The sequence below is a fragment of the Cervus elaphus genome, chromosome 5, assembly GCF_910594005.1.
Source record: "Cervus elaphus chromosome 5, mCerEla1.1, whole genome shotgun sequence".
Taxonomy (NCBI): domain Eukaryota; kingdom Metazoa; phylum Chordata; class Mammalia; order Artiodactyla; family Cervidae; genus Cervus; species Cervus elaphus.
Genome location: NC_057819.1, coordinates 21,118,402 through 21,141,225, shown reverse-complemented (window position 1 = coordinate 21,141,225; position 22,824 = coordinate 21,118,402). Strand labels below are relative to the sequence as shown.

At 57.6% G+C, this 22,824-nt stretch overlaps 1 protein-coding gene across 23 annotated transcripts in view; it reads left to right on the top strand.

Annotated features, from left to right (window-relative positions):
• Positions 1 to 22,824, top strand: part of NCOR2 (nuclear receptor corepressor 2) — a 233,643-nt gene that overhangs the window by 166,786 nt on the left and 44,033 nt on the right. For 17 of the 23 annotated variants that reach the window (XM_043902057.1, XM_043902059.1, XM_043902065.1 and 14 more), the window contains 3 exons: positions 9,103 to 9,245; positions 17,578 to 17,725; positions 21,743 to 21,793. In XM_043902057.1, coding sequence (XP_043757992.1) covers positions 9,103 to 9,245; positions 17,578 to 17,725; positions 21,743 to 21,793 — 342 coding nt within the window. The remainder of the gene's footprint in view (positions 1 to 9,102; positions 9,246 to 17,577; positions 17,726 to 21,742; positions 21,794 to 22,824) is intronic. The other 6 variants (XM_043902066.1, XM_043902076.1, XM_043902075.1 and 3 more) reach the window with 1 other exon arrangement.

Genomic DNA, 22,824 nt, shown 5'->3' with positions numbered 1-22,824 from the left:
CCATGTCTCCTGCGTTGGCAGATTCTTTACCACTGAGCCACCAGGGAAGCCCCTTTGTGGGGATTTGGTAAAAGAAAACAGAAGCGCTTAGGAGGGTGGTGACTTAGACACACTGGGTTCCCCGTCAACCATTTGGAATGATAGCCAGCCCCTCAGCCTTGTGATCCTGGCCTGGCCCATCCCTGTCTTGGCCTCGTTTTCCCTTGTCCTCCAAAATGAGACAGGGATGCCATCACTGAAAGGCATTAGAAGGGTGACGTGAGCCTTATTTGTGCAGTGCTTGGTATACAGGAGATTCTCAGAAATGGCAGGCCTGCAGTTCAGCACACAGACTCTGTGTTTGAGTCTTAGCTCTGTCCCTTGTGGGTGACGCGGAACAGTAGCTGCACCTCTGGGGGCCTCAGCCCCTTCCCTGCACAGCTGGGAAGGGGATTGGTGGTGTAAGATGACATTTGGAGGTGGTTTCATGGCACTGGGAAAGGGCCCTGGGGCTGACACCCAAAGCACAGAATAATAAGTAATACTGTTAAGTATTTGTCAGTACTTCTGTGTAGCAGGTACTGCTAAAGGCAATCTGTGTGTTAAGTCACTTCATCCCCACCAGCCTTATGAGGCAGATGCTATTTCTTGTTTCTTTATCCAAAATGATGAAACTGAGACCCAGAGAAGTTAAGTGACCTGCCCAAGGTCACACAGCTGTTAATTGGTAGAGCTTGAATTCAAACCCAGGCACCCTAGTTACAGAATGGGGCTGGTGTGAGGTTTGAATAAGTGAGACCATGGGTCGGGCTACTATTAATCTGATGATGAAGTGGGGGGAGCGCCTCCCAGTAAAGGAATAGCATGTGCAAAGGCCCTGGGGCAAGGGCAGTGAAGTCAAGTAACAGGCTGTTAAAACCCAGCAAGCAGGACTTTCCTGATGGTCCAGTGGTTAAGACTCCGCCTTCCAGTGCAAGGAGTGCAGGTTCAATCCCTGGTCAGGGAACTAAGCTCCCACCTGCTGCAGGGTTTGGCCAAAAGTTAAATAAAACAACAACAACCAAAAAAACGCAGAGAGCAAGGGAAAGAGAGGCAAGGGGTGGAGAGGCCGTTGGGAGGGCTACCCCCTTCCCACCCCTGCTGGCCCGACCAGCTGTGGGCAAGAGTTCGGTGGTCGCTCTAGAGCAGGGGAAGGCCATAATGTGGGGAGGCGTGGCCCAGGGACAAGAGAGCTGCAGGATTCCAGGTAGCTGGTGAGCACCTGCCCTTCCTTTGTACATGGAGTAGGGCTGCCTGCCCTGGGGCTTACACCAAGTGGGGACCGAGCAAGTGCAGGGCAGCCCCGGAGAGCTGGCCGCCTGCCCCAGGGCGCAGCGCCATGCTGGGCAGGCACTGGGCTGGGATGTGAAGCTCTGTTTCCCCTGGGAAAGGTCAGCCTGGCCTGGCTTGCAGTCTTGACCCAACTAAGCGGGAGGCCCTGGGCTCGGCTGGCACCCCCTCCTGGTCCCCAGCCCCCTTCTCTGGTGGAGAGGGCGCCAGCTGTGGAGGGGGGTGGGGAAGCCCCTGGGCACACCATTCCCAAGACCAGAAATAGGCACTGGCCCAGCTCCACACTGCCAGCCCCTCCCTGGCCTCAAGTGGCCCGCCTGGTGAGGAGGGTGAGGGCAGGGTGCATGGACCCAGGGGAGGGCCCTGCAGAGACCAGGCCCTGGTGGCCCCAAGCAAAGCCCTTCAGCCCGGGTGGAGCCCGGGTGGGTCCCAGAGCTCTTCCCCCAGTAACTCCAGGCCCGCTCTACCCGCAGGACTCGCCTCCTTTCATGGGGGGTGAGGGAGAAACCACTAATTGCTTTGCACCTCCAAAGTGCTTGCTGTGCACACTGGCTGGTTTAATTAGTTTTTACGGATGAAGGGTCGAGGGCTTGGGGAGGGGAGGTGTGAGTCCCCAGCCTGGAAGCTCGGGCCTCCGCTTCCACATGTCTGTCATCAAAGCCTCCCGACCACGGGAGAGCAACGGCGGGTGTGCTTGGCCTGGACAGCCATGCACATGCCCACTGGGGCTTACGATGGGCAGCGTGACACCATGGTCAGTGCACAGGGCTGGCAGCTGATGGAGGCACCCGGGTTCAGGATGCTGGGTCACTTCTGAGCACGTGGATCAATGAGGGTCCAGCAGGAGACAGGACCAGCATGCCAAGTGGGGACTGAGGACAGTTGATGGACAGGGTCGAGGGGGGTGACCTCAAAGATCATTAGAAGAGCCTGCAGCATCCCGGGGCTGGCATCGGTGGGGAGCTGTCACCACCTCCAGCTGGAGCTGAACTTCATCTTGGGTGCACTATCCCCCAAACCTGGATTCTTCTGGTGTTCAGAAGGAGGAGAGAGTTGGGGTTTCTGCCTGAACTTGGGCAACCCAGCCAGATACCAGGGTAAGCTCCAGACCCTTCTCATGTTGCTTGTCAGCACCCTTGAAAGTAAAGTCAAGCATCTCCCAGCCCAGTCGAACTTCTAGGAGCAAAATCCAGACGTGGGCATTCAAGTTGATGCTTCCTCAGAGAAAGAGACCCGAGGCAGGTTACACAGTAATGACAATGCCTGTTAGCATGTGGTCGGTGCTCGCTGGTCCTGAATTTTGCATGAATGATCTTACTTAATCCTCCAAGGGACCCTCAAGGCAGCTTCTCCATATTTGAGGACACACGTGTGTGCATACACTCACACATGCACACAGACACACCTTCTGCTTTGCAGATGGGAAAACTGAGGCCCAAGGGGCTGAATGACGAGCTGGGGCTTGTACAACAAATAACCTGGAGTTGCTTGGCCCCAGAACTTACCACTTGGCTGTGCTCTATTGGAAAACCTGACATTGAACGCATAATTTCCCAAAATGGTAGGATGCCAGGTTACACACAGGTGTTATTTTTTTCATCTTAATGTCTTTAATCATGTGTTGGGAGATCACATTGTCCCTAAGATTTGCAGATATAATAGCTGAAGCTGAGGCTGAGGCTAATGTAGGCACCGAGTCTTTATTTTGAAAAGAGTAGAAAGGTAAGTCGAAGTTCAGGTGTGAGGTTGTCTGGCCGAATCCCCTCAGGGACTGGCAGGAGGTGTGTTGGAGGCTCAGATACACAGTAGGTTCCCGGCAAGGTCGCCAACCCTGCGCTGAGTCCAAGTCAAATCTGCCCAGGGCTTGGAGTTTCTGAAATAAGGAAGTGGCATGACTCAGGACTAAATCGGCTGGTTTTTCTTTCTTTTTTTTCCCCCTGCTCCTTTGATAGTGTTTTAGGCAGAAAATCTTGTTTTGCAAACCAGGGTTTCTCTTGGAAAGCGGCGGTAGGTGGGAGGGCTATGGACATGTCCGTCTTGCAAGTGGCCTGTGCTGCTTCACGGAGGGAATAGAAAACCTCAGGCTGGATGGGCTGCCTGGGATGGTGGGAAGCGAGTGTTTCCTGGGGGGTATGCTAGTTTCCAGGGGGGGCGCAGCTGTGAAATTCCCAGGACGCAGATGGATGGCAGTGTGGTACTGCCCGCAGGTGCTGGAAAGATCCCTCCACCCCCAGGTTATCAGAACTTGCCCATGGTGGGGTTGGGGGGTGTAGTTGGTGCAGGTTTGCAGACCCCAGAGATGAGAGCTGCCTGCAGTGGGGACCCTGAGAGGGTAGCACCTTGGGGAGGGATATGACAGGGACAAGGTCTCTCTGGGGGTCAGTGTACTTGAGTTGATGGGGGCTTAGACACTGCTCCTATGATAACAGTTCATCTCAGGCCCCCAGACAGTGTATGAGAAGCTCCCTCCTGAGGGTAGCCGGAGCGGCCAGGCCAAGCCCCCACACAGGGAAGCCCCCCTCACCATCACCTCTCCGGCTTCCCCCTGCTCCTTCACCTCCTTCTGTGCTCAGTGACTCAGACCTCCTGGCTTGACTTCCTGTCTTGGTCAATTTCACTTCCTAGTTCCTGCCTCCCTGTCGCTTCAGAACGAAACTCCTTCCTTAGAAATTAGAAGTGAGGTCGGGGAATCCAAACCACAGGGGATGTTGGCAGAATCTGCCGTCTGGGGCACCAGCGCAGAGTGCGTGAGGGCGGGCCCCTGGTGTGAGAGGGGGGCACTCCCTCCCTTCTCTTCTGGGGAGGGTTCAGGACCCCCCATGGGGATAAAGGTGCAGCCCGCTCCTCTCTTTGAAGCTGTGGGCCCCAGCGAGGTAGCAGAGGTGCCTGGGGGATGCCCAGTGAGCCCCCAAACCCACACGCCTAGGGTATCTGGAGCTTTCTTCATTTGCCAGATGCCTCCTGCACACCTAGCAGTTGTGGGTGCAGAGACACTGCCCTCAATGAGCAGTGGAGCCAAGGAGCTAATTTCAGGGAGCAGCGATAAGTGCTCTGGAGATACCAAAACCCCATGACGGCAGGGTGGCCGGGAGGACAGCTTTGGAAAGAGTGGTCACAGCAGACTTCTCTGAGGAGCTGTCGCTTGAAGCTGAGAAGTGAAGGAAGGCAGAAGGAGATCTGTGAAAAAGCCATGCAGGCAGCAGGGACAGTGAGTACAGATGTCCTGGGGCACACCCAGGGGCTGGGCAGGAAGGGTCCCCGTGGGTGGCTGGAGCAAGGGAAGAGGTAGGAATCGGGGTGGACGACGGGTGTGGGACGAGTCTGCCGGGCCTCACGCACCACGCCAAGGCCTTTGGGTGTTATTCCAAGAGCATTGGGTCATCCCTGGCAAATCTGAAGCAGAGGAGTGACCCGATTGGATTGGCATCCTTAGAAGCCCCCTTGGGCCTCCCTTGCAGAGAAAGGATCGTGGGACTCGAGTGGGACGTCCGGCTCCCCAACACGGTTGTCTCTGTTGTCCTCCCTGGGGGTGTGCCCCAGGACCCAGGGCGAGGTCTGGGGGCAAGGCGGTGGGACAGGGGTGGGCCGTTGTTCCTTGGGTTTTGTGGGCAGGATGGAGAGGCTTGAGGACAGAAGAGTTGAGCAGGTCAATGACCTGGGAGTTGGAGAAATCGGTCGTGACCTGGATCTCGCTCCAAAGTTCAACTCAGTTAACTTTCAACTCCCTGGGAGCTGCCTGGGGAATCTGTAGCAGGTGTTTTTTATGGGGCACAGGCTGACCTGGGTGTCTCAGAGAGGGAAGAAAAAGGTAGCCCTGGCCCCAAGACCCTCGGGGAGCAGAGAGCCCTCTAAGGACACCAGACCCTCCCCCGCTCCCATCCTCAGGGGTTGGAGGTCTCATTTGCACTTGGAAGAATCCCCTCAGATTCTAAGTTTCCTCCTATAAGGCGAACCTAGCCCTGCCCACCCACTGCCCGCTTCCAGCCCATCCAGACTTATAGAGTCCCCCACGATGGGCCTGGCCGCCCTGACAGCAGTCAGGCGGGAAGGGGGGCAGACCACAGGTGGAACCAGCGCACAGGGGAATGACGGCGGAAGAAGCTGTTTGCTCCCCGGCTGCCTGCCGGGGTGGAGAAGCTCTGTTTTTCTGAACCCTCATCTGTTCTTACCGCTGCTGACGCCGCCACCGCCGCGGATGGGGAGAGAGGGAGGGGGAGGCCAGTGCCAAGTTGGCCCGCCCCCTTCTGAACCTGGGCTTCTGCCACGCTCCCCCGCCCGCCCGCTCCCGGGAGCCTCCGTCTGGAGGTCACATTCAGCCCTGACGCGTCTCGCTGGGTCAGGCAGCAGGAAGATCGGCCGAGTCCTTGCGCGCCGCGGCGAGGCTGCCGGACAGGCGGTGGGGGTGGGGTCTTTGGTTTCTGCCCGGTGGGCGCGTCAGGGGTCCGGGGGCTGAGCGCCCACGCTGGGCACGTCGGTGCCCGGAGGAGGCGCGGACGCGGTGCTCCCTGGTGACGCCTGGCACGGGGCACCTCTCGCACACAGCCGACAACTTGCCGCCGCCCTCCCCCATCAGGCGAAGGGCACCTCGCAGGCCCGCAGCTGCGGGGGGCGGGGGGGACGGCTCAGGGGTGGCAGCGCTGCCGGAGGAGCCCTGGGCCACCACGGGCGGGCGGGCCGGCGCGCGCAGCACGGAGCTGCTTCCCCGCCCTCCCCGGAGCCAGCCTCCGCCTGCCGCCCTCCACCGCCCGGCCCCTCCCACCTCCCTCCTCCCTCCTCCCTCCCCCCTCCCTCCTCCCTCGCGCCGCCGTTGGACGAGAAGGATGTGAGGCTGAGCTGAGCCGCCAGCAGACGCCAGCCAGAAGCCTTGCGGAGCCGGCACCACGGCCGCCCAGCCTCCCGCCTCCCAGCCCGCTGCTCCCAGCTCCGATCCCTGGAGCATCCTCCAAGCCGTATGTTTCCGGAAAACTTGGCCGAGGGGGAGACGCAGATGAGAGGATGTGAGTGAGTGGCTCCGGGGAGGGGACTGGGGGCGGGGGGGGGGTGCTTTTGGGCCACGGTGACAGGGACCCCAGGGGTGACAAGGACCTCAGGCTGGGGCCGGAGGGAGGGCTCGGGGTTTCTCTACCGTGGGGTCCCACCTCACTTTCTTCTAGGGCCCCTTCCCAGCCTCTCTGGCTGTCGGGTGGGGGCTCCCTGGGAAGGAGGTCTGTGTTGAGGCGGATCCGGGAGGGGTCCTGGACAGCTGTGCTCAGAGGTGCTCTCTCCAGGTCGAGAGGTGGGGGTCTTTCTGCTGCATCGGGTTCAGGTTGTCCCTGAGGCATGGTGAGGTCTACAGGGCATCTCCCTGTGCCCAGCACCCTTGGTCTGGGTTCTCAGAACCAGAAGACAGCCCATACCGGTCCACCCCCACCCCAGGTGTCCTGGCCCGTAATATTAGGACACTCACCCCAGCTCTCTGCACAGCACTTAAAAGAAACTGAGGCCCAAAGAGCAGAGGGAATGGCGCGGACCACACACAGCAAGTCTGGGCAGGGCTTCAGGATGGCTCAGTCCAGCGGTCCTTCCCAAGCAGCTTTCAGGCAGCGCTGGGCGACCCCCCCCCCAGCCCCCCAAGCCCCTGCTGCTGCCACGAGTGGAGTTAATTAGAACCTCAGCCTCTCAGCCAACTCCACGCCATCTCCTTATTTATGTGTCCAGTTTGTAAATGTCAACCTCCCTGGGGTTCAGCCTCCCCCTGGGTTCTTGTCCACCGCCCCTCCCTACCCCCCACATACTTACCCCCCCCCCCCAGCAGGCCCAGATGGGAGACCCGCCCTCTCCCTCCCGGGGTTCCGGCCCAACGTGTTTGCCTGGGCTCCCTTGGCCCCGGTTGGGGAAATATAAATAAACGCGTCCCCGTCGTCCTCCGCCAGGTTCTCTGGAAGTGGCAGCTGCTGCTGGCGCAGGCGGCGGGAAAGGTCAGGGGGCTGGGTTACACTTGATCCCACGCCTCGGCTCCCCCCCCAACCCCCCCAACCCCCCGCCCCGTGCCTGTCCTTGAGGAACCCTGAGCAGCGGCCGTCGAGCCACGTGGCCTGGTGGCCTCCGCAGGGGAGCAGGTGGCCTGTCAGTCCAGCACCCCCACCCCCACCCCTCTGGGCCTACAGGCAGGAGAGAGGACAGCCCCGGTCCCCACGTCTACTTGGCCCTGTGGCCCACCCCAGGAGCTTGTAAGTTGCTCTGATCTCCAGAGCATCAGTTTCCCTCCCGTCCAGGGGATGTGAAAACGGCCGTGGCCTCGACAGCAAGGATAAGAGGGAACCAAGTCTTTGAAAGGCTTTGCAAACTCCAGGTTGCTCGGCCATGTGACACGGTGGTTTGTCGATGTTGTTTTTGATGCTGTTTTATTTCTGTGTGAGCCTTGTATGTAGCAAGCTGCCGGCACATGTTTGGATGAATGGGTAGATGGAGAGATGGATGGATAGATGAATGAATGAGAGACAGAAAATATTGACAGGCAGAATGTCAGCCCCTCAGACTCCCACCCCTGCAAAATATAGCCTTCCTGGCTTGCAGCTTGATTTGATTCAAGGAAAACGACCTCAAACTTCGTTATGGGAAATCTTTCAGTAGTCGTTAGGAGTCTAGCTCTGGGGCTCAGAGGCCGCTCTGTTCCCAGCAACGTGACTCAGGCTTCGTTCCTGCTGCCCTCTGGGGGCCCAGTCCTGCCCCGAAGCCCCTGGAGGCTGGAACCTCTCCTCAGCCCCTCCTGCAGCCGTCAGGAGTCGGGGCAGGCCCTACCTGCTCGGGCTGACCTGAGCGCACAAGGCATGCTGCTCACCAGGAGATGTGAGACATAAAGACGTAGAGACACCGGCGGATGTGAGGCGAGCCCGTGTACTGGGAGCACGGCGGGCAGATGGGCTGAGACTCAGGGCCGGCTTGCTGGGGGCGGGGGGGTCGGGGAGGGGGACTGCATTTCTGCTCAGCCTGGTGTTTACGGTGTTGAAAATGGAATAGGGGCTGGAGGCGCAGCTCTGGCCCTAGTCTGTGGGCATGGAGGGAGCTTTCTCTGCCCTAGGTGAGTCTGGGGTGGTGCCTACCAATTCCTAGGGGTGTCTCCCCACATCAGGAGTCTGTGAAGCTGTGTGAGAAGCTCATGGAGATGAGGGTGACTGTGATTTGTGGGGGCAACTCCACCCCAGATCCTGAACCAGCCTGGTGGGGCCCGAGTCCAGGGTGGGCCTTTAGGTGTCCCGGGGGAGCTTGGGGTTGCCCCGGTTAACCTGGGCGCGGAGGCTCCTGGCCCGATTCACCCCCACCCGGACTCCACCCTCCCACCCCTGCTCACACGTTCCTTCCTTTCCCTGGCCCGGTGCGGCCGGAAAACAGCTCGGTCTCCCGAGGCCTCCTCGTCTGCAGCTGCGAGCGAGTGTCAGTGCCGGGTCACGACCGGCAGGGGAGGAGGAGAGGTGGGGCCCCGGGCGGGGTCTGTGCCCCTGACCTCAGCCCTCAGCCCCCAGAACCCTTGATGGTGACCTCAGCAGGGGTGCACCCTGGCTGTTCCTACCTGCCCTTCCAGTTCCTGGAGCCCAGACCTCTCCCAGGGAGCCCAGCCCCCTCCTTCTTGTGCCCCCCCCCCCCCCAGCCCAATCATCTGTATCTCTTTCCAGAAACCCTGGACCGGTACAGTGAGCCTAAGGGATCAGGGCTGTTTTCTGCCCGGGGCTCTGTCTGCTCTTCCTGCCACGGACACAGGCCCTCTCTGCCCTTCCAGCCCCCTGACGCCCCTCATGTGCCTCCCTCCTCCCACAGGCCTCCTGGAACACGGCCGGAACTGGTCGGCCATCGCCCGGATGGTGGGCTCCAAGACGGTGTCCCAGTGTAAGAACTTCTACTTCAACTACAAGAAGAGGCAGAACCTGGATGAGATTCTACAGCAGCACAAGCTGAAGATGGTGAGTCCCCCACCAACCTCCTCTCCCCTCCTCCCCCACTGGGGTCACACCGTGGGCCCGTGTGGGCACTACAGCCCTGGAGACCTGGGCGGGGAGGGGTCTTAACACCCAGTCTGGCTCAGGATTCAGCCCCTCCCGGTTCTTGCTCAGCGGTCCCCCTGGAATGCTGCTGGGATTGATCCTGTGCCGTCAGCATCCCTCCTGGGTACTTCAGTGGGCAGGCCCACCCTCCCACCTCCCCGGCTCCACCACCACCCCCCGCCCCCTTCTCGCTAGCACTCCCTGGGCAGACCCCTCTGAGGGCCTTGAGCTCCGGGCAGGGAGGAAGGAAGGAGCGTGGTGGGTCAGGGCAGTGACTCACCAGAGACTTGGGGCTGTCAGCACATTGGAATGAAGACCCGGGGCAGATGAACCCTAAGTCAGCATCTCCCCCCACCCCCGTTTGAACTCACAGTCTCAGGGCCACCCCGGGGAGCAGCCGGCCCAGCCCTGTCCTCCTGGGGACTGGAGAAGCAGCTCAGACCTCTCCCTCCCCCAGGAACACAGAAGGGGCGGGCTCGCCTCACTGCTCCTATGAATGGTCTGCACGCTTCCTCCGCAGCTGTTACTGGGAAGCTGTTACAGGGCCATTTGGGGGCGGCATCTTTTCTTCTCTCTTTTTTTTTTTCCCCTTTTCTTTTCCCTCTCTCTCTGCCTCCCTCTCTTCCTTCTCTTTCTCTCCCTCTTTCCATCCCCCTCCCTTCCCCTTTGGGGCACACTTGTGACATGTCAAGCACGGTCATCATTTCAGATCTGGGGAAACTGAGACTCAGCCAGGCTCATAAACAGCTGACTTGGGGGTGAACCCACAACTACATGACCTGAGGACTCATGCCTCTGGTCGGCAGGCTGCATAGTTCCTTGTAGATGTGAGGGCACAGGATGGGGATGCACAGTTGTCCACCCCCCAGTTCTGCACGATCGGGCCATTTCTGCTGGGTTTGAAGTATGTGAAGCCTGTCTGGGGGGTGGGGGTTGAATTGCTCCTCATGTAGCCCACTGTGGTCCAGAGAGGGCAAGCAGGCTGCTGGGGTCACACAGCGTGGCCGGCGAATCAGGGACCAGAATCTCCCTCTTTGAATGCTCCTGGAGTGCTGTGCCGAATTTGAGGACATCACTCCCCAGCCCCCTGGGCTTCCCAAGTGGTGCAATTGGTGAAAAACCTTCCTGCCAATGCAGGAGACATAAGAGACATGGGTTCGATCTTTGGGTCAGGAAGATCCCCTGGAGGAGGAAATGGCAGCCCACGCCAGTATTCTTGCCTGGAGAATCCCACGGACAGGGGAGCCTGGCTACAGTCCATGGGGTCGCAAAGAGTCTGACAGGACTGAATGACTTAGCCCACCCACTCCCCAGCCCCCTGAGTGTTCTTGGCTGGAGGAGGATTGCCATGGCCCTGTGGTCAGGGCTGAGGCCCACCTGCAGGCTTCACTGGGTTAGGCCTCTACCTGCGCCGCGTCCCCATTGTGTCGGGTCGGGCTCTGCCCCCTGCCTGTGCCCTGCTTGCTCTGAAGTTGGTTCCCGGTGCTCCTCTGTTCCTCCTCAAGCTACAGGCAGGGCTCGCTCGAACACAAGGAGCTCTGCTGGTCTTCTAGATGTTCCAGGACTCTGCTTTCTACAGGGAGGAAGGTGGTGAGGGCCAAGGCTGAGGGGCACCTGGTCTGGAGCACAACGCTTGCTAAGATCCCGTAGCACGAGGTGGCGGTGGTGGTTGGAGGTGGGTGGCCGGTCACCTATACACACCGGGGACAGGGGCTGGCCCTGACATCCCCCAGGGACAGAAAGGTCTTCCTGCTCCCTCCCCTTCTCCTTCTGACCTGTCAGTCCTCCCTGCCTCTTCCCTCCCCCTCCCATTCCCTGCCCAGCCCAGCCCAGTGCCCACACACCAGCGTGCTTTCCCCCGGCTATTGGGTTACAGGAGTCTCCTCTTACAGCCTGCTGGCCCACGGCCTCACTTTCCAGGTTTCCTTGGGACACGGCCCTGCTGCACCCCTGAAGACCCCAGAACTTGAGAGGGAGGGTTGGGGAACCAGAGGTACTAGCTGGATAGGTGGTGTGGCTTGTCCTCTGGGAGAAAGTGGAATCAAGCCCTGGCTTCATGAATTGACACCTGTGACCTTGGGTAGCGGCTTCATCCCCACGAGCCTCAGTTTCCTCATCTGTAAAGTGGGAGAATGATAACGACAACCCTTACTCCTGGAACTCAGGCTGCCCTAATTACTAGTAGTGGTATCAGCATCATTTTTATTTTAAAGCCACTGGCCCCCCCTTTTCTTCTCAGGGGTGTTTGAGGTGCTCTCTTGAATAGTATGTGTAGGAACAACCATGGTAGGGACTTGCCCCAGACACCCAGGTTAAGATGCAGATTCTGATGCTTCTTAGCTATGCAACCTTGGGCGAGTGGTTTGTCTTCTCTGGGCCTTAGTTTTCCTACTTATGAAATGGGGATAATTCCCACTTCAAAGTGGGCTTCCCAGGTGGAGTAGTTGGTAAAGAATCCACCTGCTAATGCAGGAGACACAAGAGACATGGGTTTGATCCCTGGGTGGGGAATATCCCCTCGAAGAGACCAGTATTCTTGCCTGGAGAATCCCCATGAACAGAGGAGCCTGGCAAGCTGTAGTCCATGGGGTCACAAAGAGTCAGACACGACTGAGCACACACATGTCCCCCTCAAAGGGCTGCTGTGGGGACCATTTGAGTGAAATGGGTGTGGGGTGCTTAGAAGTGTTCCTGGTATGTTGTGAGCGTCCCTCAGTGAGAGCCACGTGGCGGTGGCAGTGTTGGCGGGTTCAGTAGTGAATTGCCCGTGTCCGCCTGGTGCCTGGTGGCTGGGATGACTGGATAATGTAAGTGCACTCCTTCCCTGCTGACTGCGAAGGAGTGGACTTACATTGAAGGCTGCGGAGAAAGTGCACTGAGGGACGGGGTGTCGCATCTCTCTTGGTTGTTAATTGGGTACAGAGTATGTCCGCTCCTAGATTGCCTGAGGAATTGGTTCATTGATCGATTGGTTCATTCATTCATTCACTCATCCAAAGAGGCAGCCTAGCCAGATGGTATAGAGTGGGGCCCTGGGCTAAAGGGCGCACAGAGCTCTGCCACGTCCTCACTGGTGGTGCCCGTGGGTTCGCGGCCTTGGCACTCGGCGTCGCTTTAAAGAGCGGCCCCGCTTGTGGGGTTGCTGTGAGCTGCAGAGGCTCTCCTACACGTAAAGGGCCGGGCGCCGCCCTGACTGGTGTTGCTAAGTGTTGGACCGCACCCCCGTTGCATGCTCGGCACGACTTTCCTCAGTGCCTGCTATGTGCCAGGGAAGGAAATGGCAGGTGCCATCCATACACACGTGGGTGGGGTTTCCTGCTGGGCTGAGGAGCTGGGTCTTTCTTTAGTGGACAGTGGGAGCCATCGAGGGTTTGTGAGCTGAGAGGCCACCCAGCGGGGGCTGGACTTGAGGTAGATTGTGCAGGTCCCAGCAAAGCGCAGCCAAAGTTGATAGAGACGGTCGTCCTCCTTGTTCCTGGACCCTGAACTTGCTGGTGGATGGGCGACATCACTGAGGAGGAGGGTGGGTGTGAGCAGCAGGGGGACCCTGAGCTCCATCTTGGGCCCCTCCCCATACCCCTGAGGTTGTCACCGTTGACCCCATCCTCAGGTGAAGATGCTGAGGTCAGATGGGAGAGGGGCCTGGTGAGGGAGGCCACAGGAAGGTTTGAACTCACATCTGTAGGCGCCCCTGGCTTCCCTTTCTGGACCCTTCCCTGTGTTCCAGGACTCCCATGGAACTCAGCAGAGGTGGTCCTGGTGGGAGGCAGTGGCTCAGAAGGTGGGGGCCGGCAGGCCACGTTCTGAGGCCAGCAGACGGGTGAACCTGGCTGGTCACTTGTGGATGAGAAAGGGCTGTTTGGGAGAGTGGGGTTGGCTCTCCTCCCCTGCTGACTGCAAAGGAGTGGACTTCTGTTGAAGGCTGCGGAGAGAGTGTACTGAGGGATTTGGGGACCCATCAACCCAGGTCCAGCCATCCTGACAGTTGGCCACCCAGGGTGCAGGGATGAGTTCCCCGTCACTGGAGAATGCAAGCAGGCCTCCCAAGATGCTGCCCCGCACCCTCCAGACCCCGGGAGGGAGACAGATCCTTAAGATTCCTGAAGCAGGGGCAGCCACCTCTGGCTGCCGGCCAGGCCCCCGTCTGGAGCTCAGGAAGACATGTCACCCTCCGCCAGCAGAGGAAGCAGTAGGGGAAGCAGGGGGTCAGGGGGTGTCCCCTCCTGACTTGCGCCAGACCTGGCTTGAGTGTGGCCGCTGACAACGTCAGCAGGAAGCAGGGTCGGGTGGGCAGGCGGAGCACGTCCCAGAGTTATGTAACATCTGGCACTGGTGACTTCTCCGAGGTTTTCCCTCCCTCTCCTAATGGCCGAAGGTTACCCTTTCCTCCCATCTGTGAATCCAGGCCCCGGGGCTCAGCTTCTGTGTCTCTCCGCGTCTGTCTGTCTCAACCCATCCCCCACCTCACTGTGTTTTCCTCTGTTGCCTCTTCCATCTGAAGCTGCACAGGCCTGAAGAGAGAGATGGTCAGGCAGGGAAGTACTTGAACCTGACCTGCAATGAAGTCTGGGCTTCTTGACCCCATGAACTGTGTGATCTTGGGCGGGTGTCTTTGCCTCTCTGAGCCAGTGTCTTTGTCTGTCAGTTTCATGCATCTAAAGAAGTAGTTACAGAGTGCCTATTCTGCACCAGGCTCTGTTCTAGGTGTGCTGGGAATTCAGCTGAGAACAAAGGTGCCAGCCCTCGACAAGTTAGTTCTAGCTGGAGAGACAAATTAACGTTAACACACGGATAATTTCTGATTATGGTCTGAAGATGGTATGATGAGGGATAGCAATTGATGGGGAGTGAGATTAGCTCATTTTGACAGAGTAATCAGGGAAGACCTCTCTGGGGAGGTGATGTACGAATGAAACCCTGATGGAGGCAGGCATTGTGGGTGTCTGGAAGAAGGATGTTCAGCCAGAAGAATGAGCAGTGCAAAGGTCCTGTGGCCAGGGCATTGTGAGCATAAGAAGGGTAGTGTTTGTAGAAGACCTGGAAGGGAAACCAGTTAGAGAGCTGAGTGGGGTCTAGATCTAAATCACACTGGACCGTATGGAGTGTGGAGGACTTGAGTTTTTATATTGCGGGTTCTCGGAATGGCTGGAGAGTTTAAAGCAGGGAGCAGAATTCTCTGACTTGCAGAGCAGATGTGCAGACCCAGGAAACTTGTAAGTAGAGAAGGCTTGGCACATAGTAGGTGCTTAATAAACATCAGCTGTAATCACTAAGTAGTATCAACAGCATCTCCTGTTCCATACACAACTCTCAATTCTGGGGTTTGGGGCCACGTGTGGAAGGATTTGGTATGATTCCTGGGACACGAAGTCCACCAGCCTCTCAGACGCGGTGTTGGGGAGATTCCGGTCTTGACGTCATACTCACCCTGCTTGGGACGACGTGGCCTGGGCTGCGGGTCCAAGGGACCTCAGTTTCCCCAGGAGGTGCCTCCCCGCCTGGCTCACAGGAAGCCCCCATTCCCTATGAGGCTCCAAGTGTTCCCCCTGATCCAGCCCCCAGGCAGCTGATCGCTCACCCTCACCCAGCCCCAAACACTCGAGTGGGTCCCTGTCTGTTAAAAATAGATTGGGGAAGAAGCGGGAACCCTCAGCCGCACCCACAGAACCCACATGCCACACCACTTTCTCGTGCCCTCACGAGCTCCAGCCAGGGGCCCCTCCCGGGAGAAGCTCGGGATTTGGTGCTGGGCTGCGCCAGCCCCTGGAGGCGGGCAGATGGCGGCGGAGCTGGGCGCGCCCAGGGGCCCGGTGGACGCTCAGCAGGGTGGGGTTGCAGCCCTGGCCGAGCGCTGGTGACGGAAACCGTGACTAACGGGCAAACGGACTTTCCCTCTTCTTCCCTATACTCTGAGCGGCTGCACTCCGAGGAGCCCCGTTTGCTCAGGAAGGAGACAGGACAGGAAGTGATCCAACTCCTGGGCAGGGGCTGGGGCCTGGGGACCCCTGAGGCCTGCTCGCCGGCCCCGCATGGTAAGGGGCCAGGCTGCGCAGGGCCTGCTGGCACCTGGAGGTGATGGGGCATTTGTCTGAGAGTGAGTTGGGCTGCATGGGGCCGGGGAACTGGCAGAGGGGAGGTGCACTAGTGCCCTTTTCCCTGTAATAGCGTACCACAGACTGGTACGGGAACTTGCTATCTTGCAATCCTAGAGGCTAGAAGTCTGAAACCAAGATGTCGGCAGGGTCCTGCTCCTTCCAAAGGCTCCAGGGGAGGCCCCCTGCCCTGCTCTCCCAGCTTTTGGGGCCGGCCCACAATCCTGGACATTCCTCAGCTGGTGGCTCGGGTGCCTCTGTGTCTAAGAGTCCCTCTTCTTCTAAGGACACCAGTCATGTTAGATTTAGGGTCCTCCCTCATAGCTCAGTTGGGTTTCCCTAATAGCTCAGTTGGTAAAGAATCTGGCTGCAATGCAGGAGACCTGGGTTTGATTCCTGGGTTGGGAAGATCCCCTGGAGAAGGAAATGGCTACGCACTCCAATATTCTGGCCTGGAGAATTCCATGAACTGTATAGTCCATGGGGTTGCAAAGAGTCGGATACGACTAAGCAGCCTTCTTCTTTCGTCTTCTCACCTAATAAGACCTTGTCCCACCTAATTACATCTGGAAAGAGCTCATTTCTAAGTAAGGTCCCATTCTAGGGTTCAAAGTGAAAGTGAAGTCGCTCAGTCGTGTCCGACTCTTTGCGACCCTGTGGACTGTAGCCTACCAGGCTCCTCCGTCCATGGGATTCTCCGGGCAAGAATACTGGAGTCAGTTGCCATTTCCTTCTCCAGGGGATCTTCCTGACCCAGGGATCAAACCCAGGTCTTCCGCATTGGAGGCAGACGCTTTAACCTCTGAGCCACCAGGGACCTTTATTCTGGGAGGAATCTAGTCAACCCAGGGTAAGGGGCTTCACTGGGAGCTGTTGACATGTCTAGGAGCATTTCGGTTCCATCTCCTTCCTTGGGAACCCCAAGGGGTTCAGGCTGTGACCCCTCCCATCACACTGACTGTATTGGGGTGGGTCCCTTCTTAGGGGCCAGTCCACCCCCCTGGGAGTCCCAGGTCACTTCGGATTCCCAGCACATGCTGCCTCTACACGTGCCCTGACTCTGCCAACTGTGTGTTCAGACTCCCGATGCTGCCCATTCAGTCACTCAGTAAGTCAATCAACAAACGCTTTCTGAACCTCTGCCTGGCTCAGCCTGGGGGTAAAGAGACATCCTCCTGGGGCACCTGGCACAGTGAGGTGCAAAGACGGGAGCCGTCAAGGAGGAGTTGTGCCCCGGCTGGGGGTGGGCCCTTGGCTCCCAGAGTGGGGAGCAGGGCTTCTGGGGACCAGACTTGGGGGAGGTGTGGAGGGAAGTGAAAGGCTGCCGACCAAGGGCCTTCTTTCTGTTCCTCGAACCACCCAGCTGGTTCCACCTCCAGCCTCCGTACTTGCAGTTCCTTCCACCTGGGCCACTCTTGTCCAGAGCCTTGTCTGGCCAGCTTCTTCTCAGGACTCAGCTCAAATGTCACCTCTTCCAAGAAGTCTTTCCTGAGCCCCACCCCCTTGCACTCTCGTCCCACCCTGTCTGTCCCCACGGGCTGCCGTGCTTCCACCTCTGAGTCTTTTTAATTGATGTGTCGATTGCTGTCTCCCTGACTAGCTGGCCTGTGGAGGGGCAGAGACCCTGTCTACGTCATTCATTGTGCTTTCTTATCCTCTGGTACACTGTAAAAACCGGAGGGGTGAAATGACACGCCACCCAAGCTAACCTGGGGGCAGATGGTGCCGCAAGGGGACGCTTCATCCATTCATTCTCTCCAGTGTACTGACTGCACTGCCTGGCAGTGTGCCCTCCAGGGAGTGCGGTCATTGCTCTGGCTTGGACAGCCAGCAGGGCTGGAGCAATCATGGGGGGCCTCCAGGCAGAGGCAGTCCTTCCTCACCTGTTCTGGAAGGATGTCGGGGCAGCCCACAGGCCAGGCTGCGCCCTGGTGTATCTGGGACACGATGGAAGGATGAAGCTCTGGGTAAAAATAACCACTGGCATGTCTGGCCGTGCAGTTCGGGAGCGAGCGGGGAAGAGCGCCCTTGGGATCACGTGGCCGGGATCACTGTCCCTAGGAGCTATGGGAGGCTTCTGGCTCCAGGAGTCCCCGGGCTGACAGCCCAGGTCCTGGCCCTGGTGCTGGCCCTGACCCGCCACTATCCCTGTGCCCTAGGAGAAGGAGAGGAATGCACGGAGGAAGAAGAAGAAAGCCCCGGCCGCTGCCAGTGAGGAGGCCGCCTTCCCACCCGTAGTGGAGGACGAGGAGATGGAGGCGTCGGGCGTGAGTGGAAACGAAGAGGAGATGGCAGAGGAGGCAGAAGGTGAGGGTGGGCGGTGGGAGCTGACCTCTTCCAGAAATGCCTGGGTCCTGCTGAGAAGGGGCCTGGACTGCCCCAAGGGGAGAGGGTGATGATCATGGTGGTGATGGTGACAATGATGGTGATGATGTCAGTGATGGTGACAGTGATGATGATGATGATCATGGTGATGATGGTGATGTTTGACGATGGTGGTGATGGTGATGACGACGATGATGGTGATGGTGACGGTGGTGGTGATGATGACGGTGATGGTGACAGTGGTGGTGATGGTGACGATGGTGGTGGTGGTGGTGACGATGGTGGTGATGGTGATGATGTCAGTGATGGTGATAGTGATGATGATGATGATCATGGTGATGATGGTGATGTTTGATGATGGTGGTGATGGTGATGACGATGGTGACGGTGGTGGTGGTGATGATGATGGTGATGATGTCAGTGATGGTGATAGTGATGATGATGATGATCATGGTGATGATGGTGATGTTTGATGATGGTGATGGTGACGATGGTGGTGGTGATGTCAGTGATGCTGATGGTGATGATGGTGACGATGGTGGTGATGGTGACGATGGTGATGATGTCAGTGATGGTGATAGTGATGATGATGATCATGGTGATGATGGTGATGTTTGATGATGGTGATGGTGACGATGGTGGTGATGGTGACAATGATGGTGATGATGTCAGTGATGGTGATAGTGATGATGATGATGATCATGGTGATGTTTGATGGTGATGGTAATGATCATGGTGATGATGGTGATGGTGATGATGGTGTTGACAGTGCCAACAATAATCATGGTAATCTGCCTCTCTGCACTCACAGACACTTGTTCATTCAATCCTCCTGCCCCCTATGAGTTCAGTCTTGGTGACCTTATGCATTCAGGACATATCCAGTTCTGGTGACACCTGTTATCTTGCCAGCATATCTGGTGTCACATTTTAGGGAAAAAAATTATTTATTTTTGAAAATAGGTGGGTTTTTTTTTTTTAATCACACCACATAGCACATGGGATCTTAGCTCTCTGACCAGGAATCAAACCTGTGCCCCTTGCAGTGGAAGCATGGAGTCTTAACCACTGGACCACCAGAGAAGTCCATAAAAATAGTTTTCTGACCTGAACCATTGTTTTATACTCCAGTATTCTTGCCTGGAGAATCCTATGGACAGAGGAGTCTGGTGGACTACAGTCCATGGGGTTGCATTAGAGTCAGGAAACGACTGAGCAACTAATATACATTATCTTTTGACCAGTGTAAGCAGAACCAATACCATTGGTCAATAGGTATTCAAAAGTTATGTAATTATGCTTCATTTTGCTCCCAAGTGTCCAAATTTGGATGGTAAACTGCACAGCCCCCAGCTTTCTGCCTGGGGGCACTGAGGCTGGGGGCAGTTGCCTCAGGCACCCCAGAGTTGCATCGTCGGCCTGGATCTTAGATGAATTCTGCCACCTGGTGAGGGCTGCTAAAGAGAGAGTGAGAATTAATATTTAAATTTTGCTCTTGGTTCTGACCACTTCTCAAAAGGAGGATTTCGACTACATGAGATGGTCACTCAGCTTCAGAGCGTAGCCCCCATGTAACACCCGGCTCCACTATGCAAATAGCATTTATAAGTGTGGAAGACACACCAGGCTGCCCAAGGGCAGGCCTGCGTCCCTGGTCACTGATTACTCTGCCTTTGGCCCCCAGCCCTCTCCCTTTTACTTTGTCTACACCAGTCCCTCAAGGCATAACAGCTCTGAAGACCCCACACACAACACCCCTGAAGACCCCCCGTCCCTGCTTTGCTAAATGTGTCTGCTTCTCCTTCTGCCATCCCGCCCACCAGGACTCCCCAGCGGGGCCTCATGTTCTTGGTGAAGGCACCCTCCTCTCCTCCCATCCCGTCTCCTGCCCAGGTTTCCCTCCTGTCGCTCCTATCTGCCTGCCCCTGCATTTAAACTCCCAAACTTCTGCCAGTGTGTGCAAGGAAGGTGTGAATCACCCCCGGCTCTGTAAGCAAGACATGCACATAGATCCAAGTTGTGCCAGCCTGCAGTGTATTCACCAGTCTGAATCCTACTTCCAGGTTGAAAAGGAAGAATCGGCCCATTTGGTGGTTGTTATCATGTTGGGGGTGACCTGGGGTGCTGAGTCTGGCCTCCTCCTCAGCCCTGGGTCTCTCCAGCCCAGGTTGCCTAGAGGCCTGACCAGTTTCTGATGGAAGGCTCCAAATCCCTCAGGTCCTTGAATTCTGAGTCCTGGGTCTGTAACCAGGAAAAGGGAACCTGGGGAGCAAGAACGCACTCTCCTCTTTAAATATCCTCCCGGCTGTGTGTGGGCAGGATGCAGCCTTGGTGGGAAAGTTAAAGGAAGCCAGACTTTGGCTCGGCATTAAAAGCAGAACAGATGCTGCCCAGTTAGAGAATTTTGAGGTAGTGAGTTCTCAGTCCCCTGTAGGGTTCACACTCCCTATCAAAGATGGGAGAGGGGCATTCTTGGCTGGCCTGCTGAACTCAGGGCTTCTGTGACCACCTGGTGGCCCCGAGCACATCAAAGGAGGCAGTTGAGAAGATTCTGCCCGAAGGCACCGGGTGATGGTCCCATCTTACAGATGAGGAAACAGAGGCCTCATGTGGGGAAGGAGAGGAGAATTACTCACACAGGGGGTCATGTAGCTGGTAGAGTTGGAATCTGCCAATCAGACTGGCATTTGCTGTGTAAACTTGTCCCTTGTGACCAGGATAGGGGAGGGGAGGTAGATCCCAGGTTAGGGCCTCAGGTCTTTCCAATGGAACCGTCTAGAATATCCCACCAGCCCCAACAGCACCAGAGACCCCTCCAGGGGGTAGGCAGCAAGGGCCTTGTATCCAGGCTGGAGATGAGTCCAGGGGATGGAGAAGTGATCCATTTGACCCTGTAGTTTCTCCAGTAAAGACTGTGGTTGTAATAAGAGCATCAGCCTTGAATTATTCCCTTTAATCGTCACAACAGCCCAATGAGTGCTGTCTTCACCCCATCTTATAGACAAGGACTCTGAGACACAGGGAAATTATCCAAGGAAGCCAGTTGGCCTGTTTGGGGACCAGGATTTAAACTTGTCAGAAATACTGATTCTTGGGCCCCACCTGGACCTACTGAGTGAGGAATGTTTTGGGGGTAGGCCTAGCCGAGTCTTCACAGCCCTCAGGCATACTCATGCCTGAGAATCCCTAACAGAGATAAGCTGCTGGATAAGAGAGAGAGCCAGGCATAAACCACTCATTTTATAGATAAATGCACAGACTCTGCGGCTAAGCCATTTGTCCAGAGGACCTCAGTGTTGGCCCCCTTCGTCCTGTAGTGTGACGATGTGGAAGGAGGGAGTGACATTGCCGGAGTCAGAAGACAGGGTCAGGAACCCTGTGGTTAGGGATACAGGATGCTGGGGTCAACCCTCTCCTGCCCCCATGCAGTGTGGCCTGGGACAAGTGACTCAGCCTCTCTGTTTCCTCATCTGCAAAGCAGAGTGGTGATGATCGTCTCTAACTTAGAGGTGATTGAGGGTGAGTTGTGTGTGTTGAAGAGCTTTGCCCGGAGCCCAACACCCACAGAGCAAGCCTGTGTTGCTGCTGTTGGGATGGTCATTTCTGGGAGGAGTGGCCTTTGCTCTGGGCCTTAAGGCAAGAGATGGGAGAGGTGGGAGTCTGGGGGCAGTAAAGGCTGAAGGAAGTGTTTTTGCAGGGCACTGGCAGCCCCTGTTGGCCTGGCTCTGTGCCTGAGGGGTGAGATGGGGCCGGGCAGCCCCAAAGGCCTCTCCCTCCAGCCCTGCCCCACTCTGAGGCCAGCACCCCACCCCGAGGACCCTGGAGCTGGGAACCAGAGAAGGCCAGTGACTTGTCCAAGGACACCCAGGAGTGTTCTGGGCTGCGGGCTTTCGGGACAGGGTTGTAGGTCCTCCCTGCCTGCCTGGCCCCAGATCCTCTTCTCTCCCCACCTGCTCCTTATGCCGCCTCGCTTCTAACCCTTCTCTCACTTCCTTCCAGCCTTACACGCCTCTGGGAACGAGGTCCCCAGAGGGGAATGCAGTGGCCCAGGTACGAATGTGGCCAGCTGGCCTGGGGGGGTGGGGGTAGGGCCAGGCCGGGGTAGGGGGCACCCCCAGGTCCCCTGTTGTCTATGAGGGGCCCCACCTCTGTGAGCGCACCACTGCTGGTGCCACCGCCGCCTCTGTTCCCCCTCCTCAGCGCAGTGTCTGTTCCCCATGCTGTTCCTGGCTCGCACCTGCAGATCAGTGCACTCGACGCCACTGTTCCGTTGATTTCTTACTAGTGTGTTCACCTATGACTCTTACCCACTTCTGTTTCCCCTACAGCAAGTGTCGGGGAGGGAGGTTTCAAATGTCCCCATTCTGTAGAAAGTGAGGAAAACTGAAACCCAAAGAGGACAGGAGTCGTGGTTAAGGCTAAGGAGCCAGGTCTGGAGCTGAGGTCCCCTTTCCCTTCATCTGTGCACATTGTCTTTCGATCAGCACTTATTGTGCACCTGCTGCATACCAGCCCTATGGACAGTGGCCAGGGGCTGTAGTTGGTGTGGAGCCTCTCCCCGTGAGCTCCTCCAGGTTCATTGGCCGCATTTTATGAGGACGACAGTGATAACACAACAGCAAACAGTTGCCAGGTGTCACCCTGTGTGCCACAACCCCTGTGAGGTGGGAACTGTTCTCCCCACTCTACAGATGGGGAAAGTGAGGCCGGGAGGTCATTGTGTCAGCAGGGCCAGAGCCAGGGCTGCAGCTCCAGTGAGAACAAGGAGACCCCAGAGCAAAAGCTTGCACCCCTGACTGCCCCTAGCCTGGCTCTGTAGGGCACTGGCCACCCACCCAGCCACTCAGGGGATCGGAAGTTGACAGGTCCTGGGCTCCTCCAGGGTCAGCAGGTGGAGAGGGCGGCCAGAGGAGGACAGGTCTGGGAGGGGCTAGGCGGGCTGCCCAGGCGTGTAGGAGTCTCGGGGCTGTTTGGTGTCCAGGGATGGGACCGCGGCCCCCTGAACTCCTACCCAGAGCCAGGCTGCACGGTCCGGGTCATTGGGTGGCGGGGGGAGCGTGGGCAGGGCCCCGCCTGTCTCG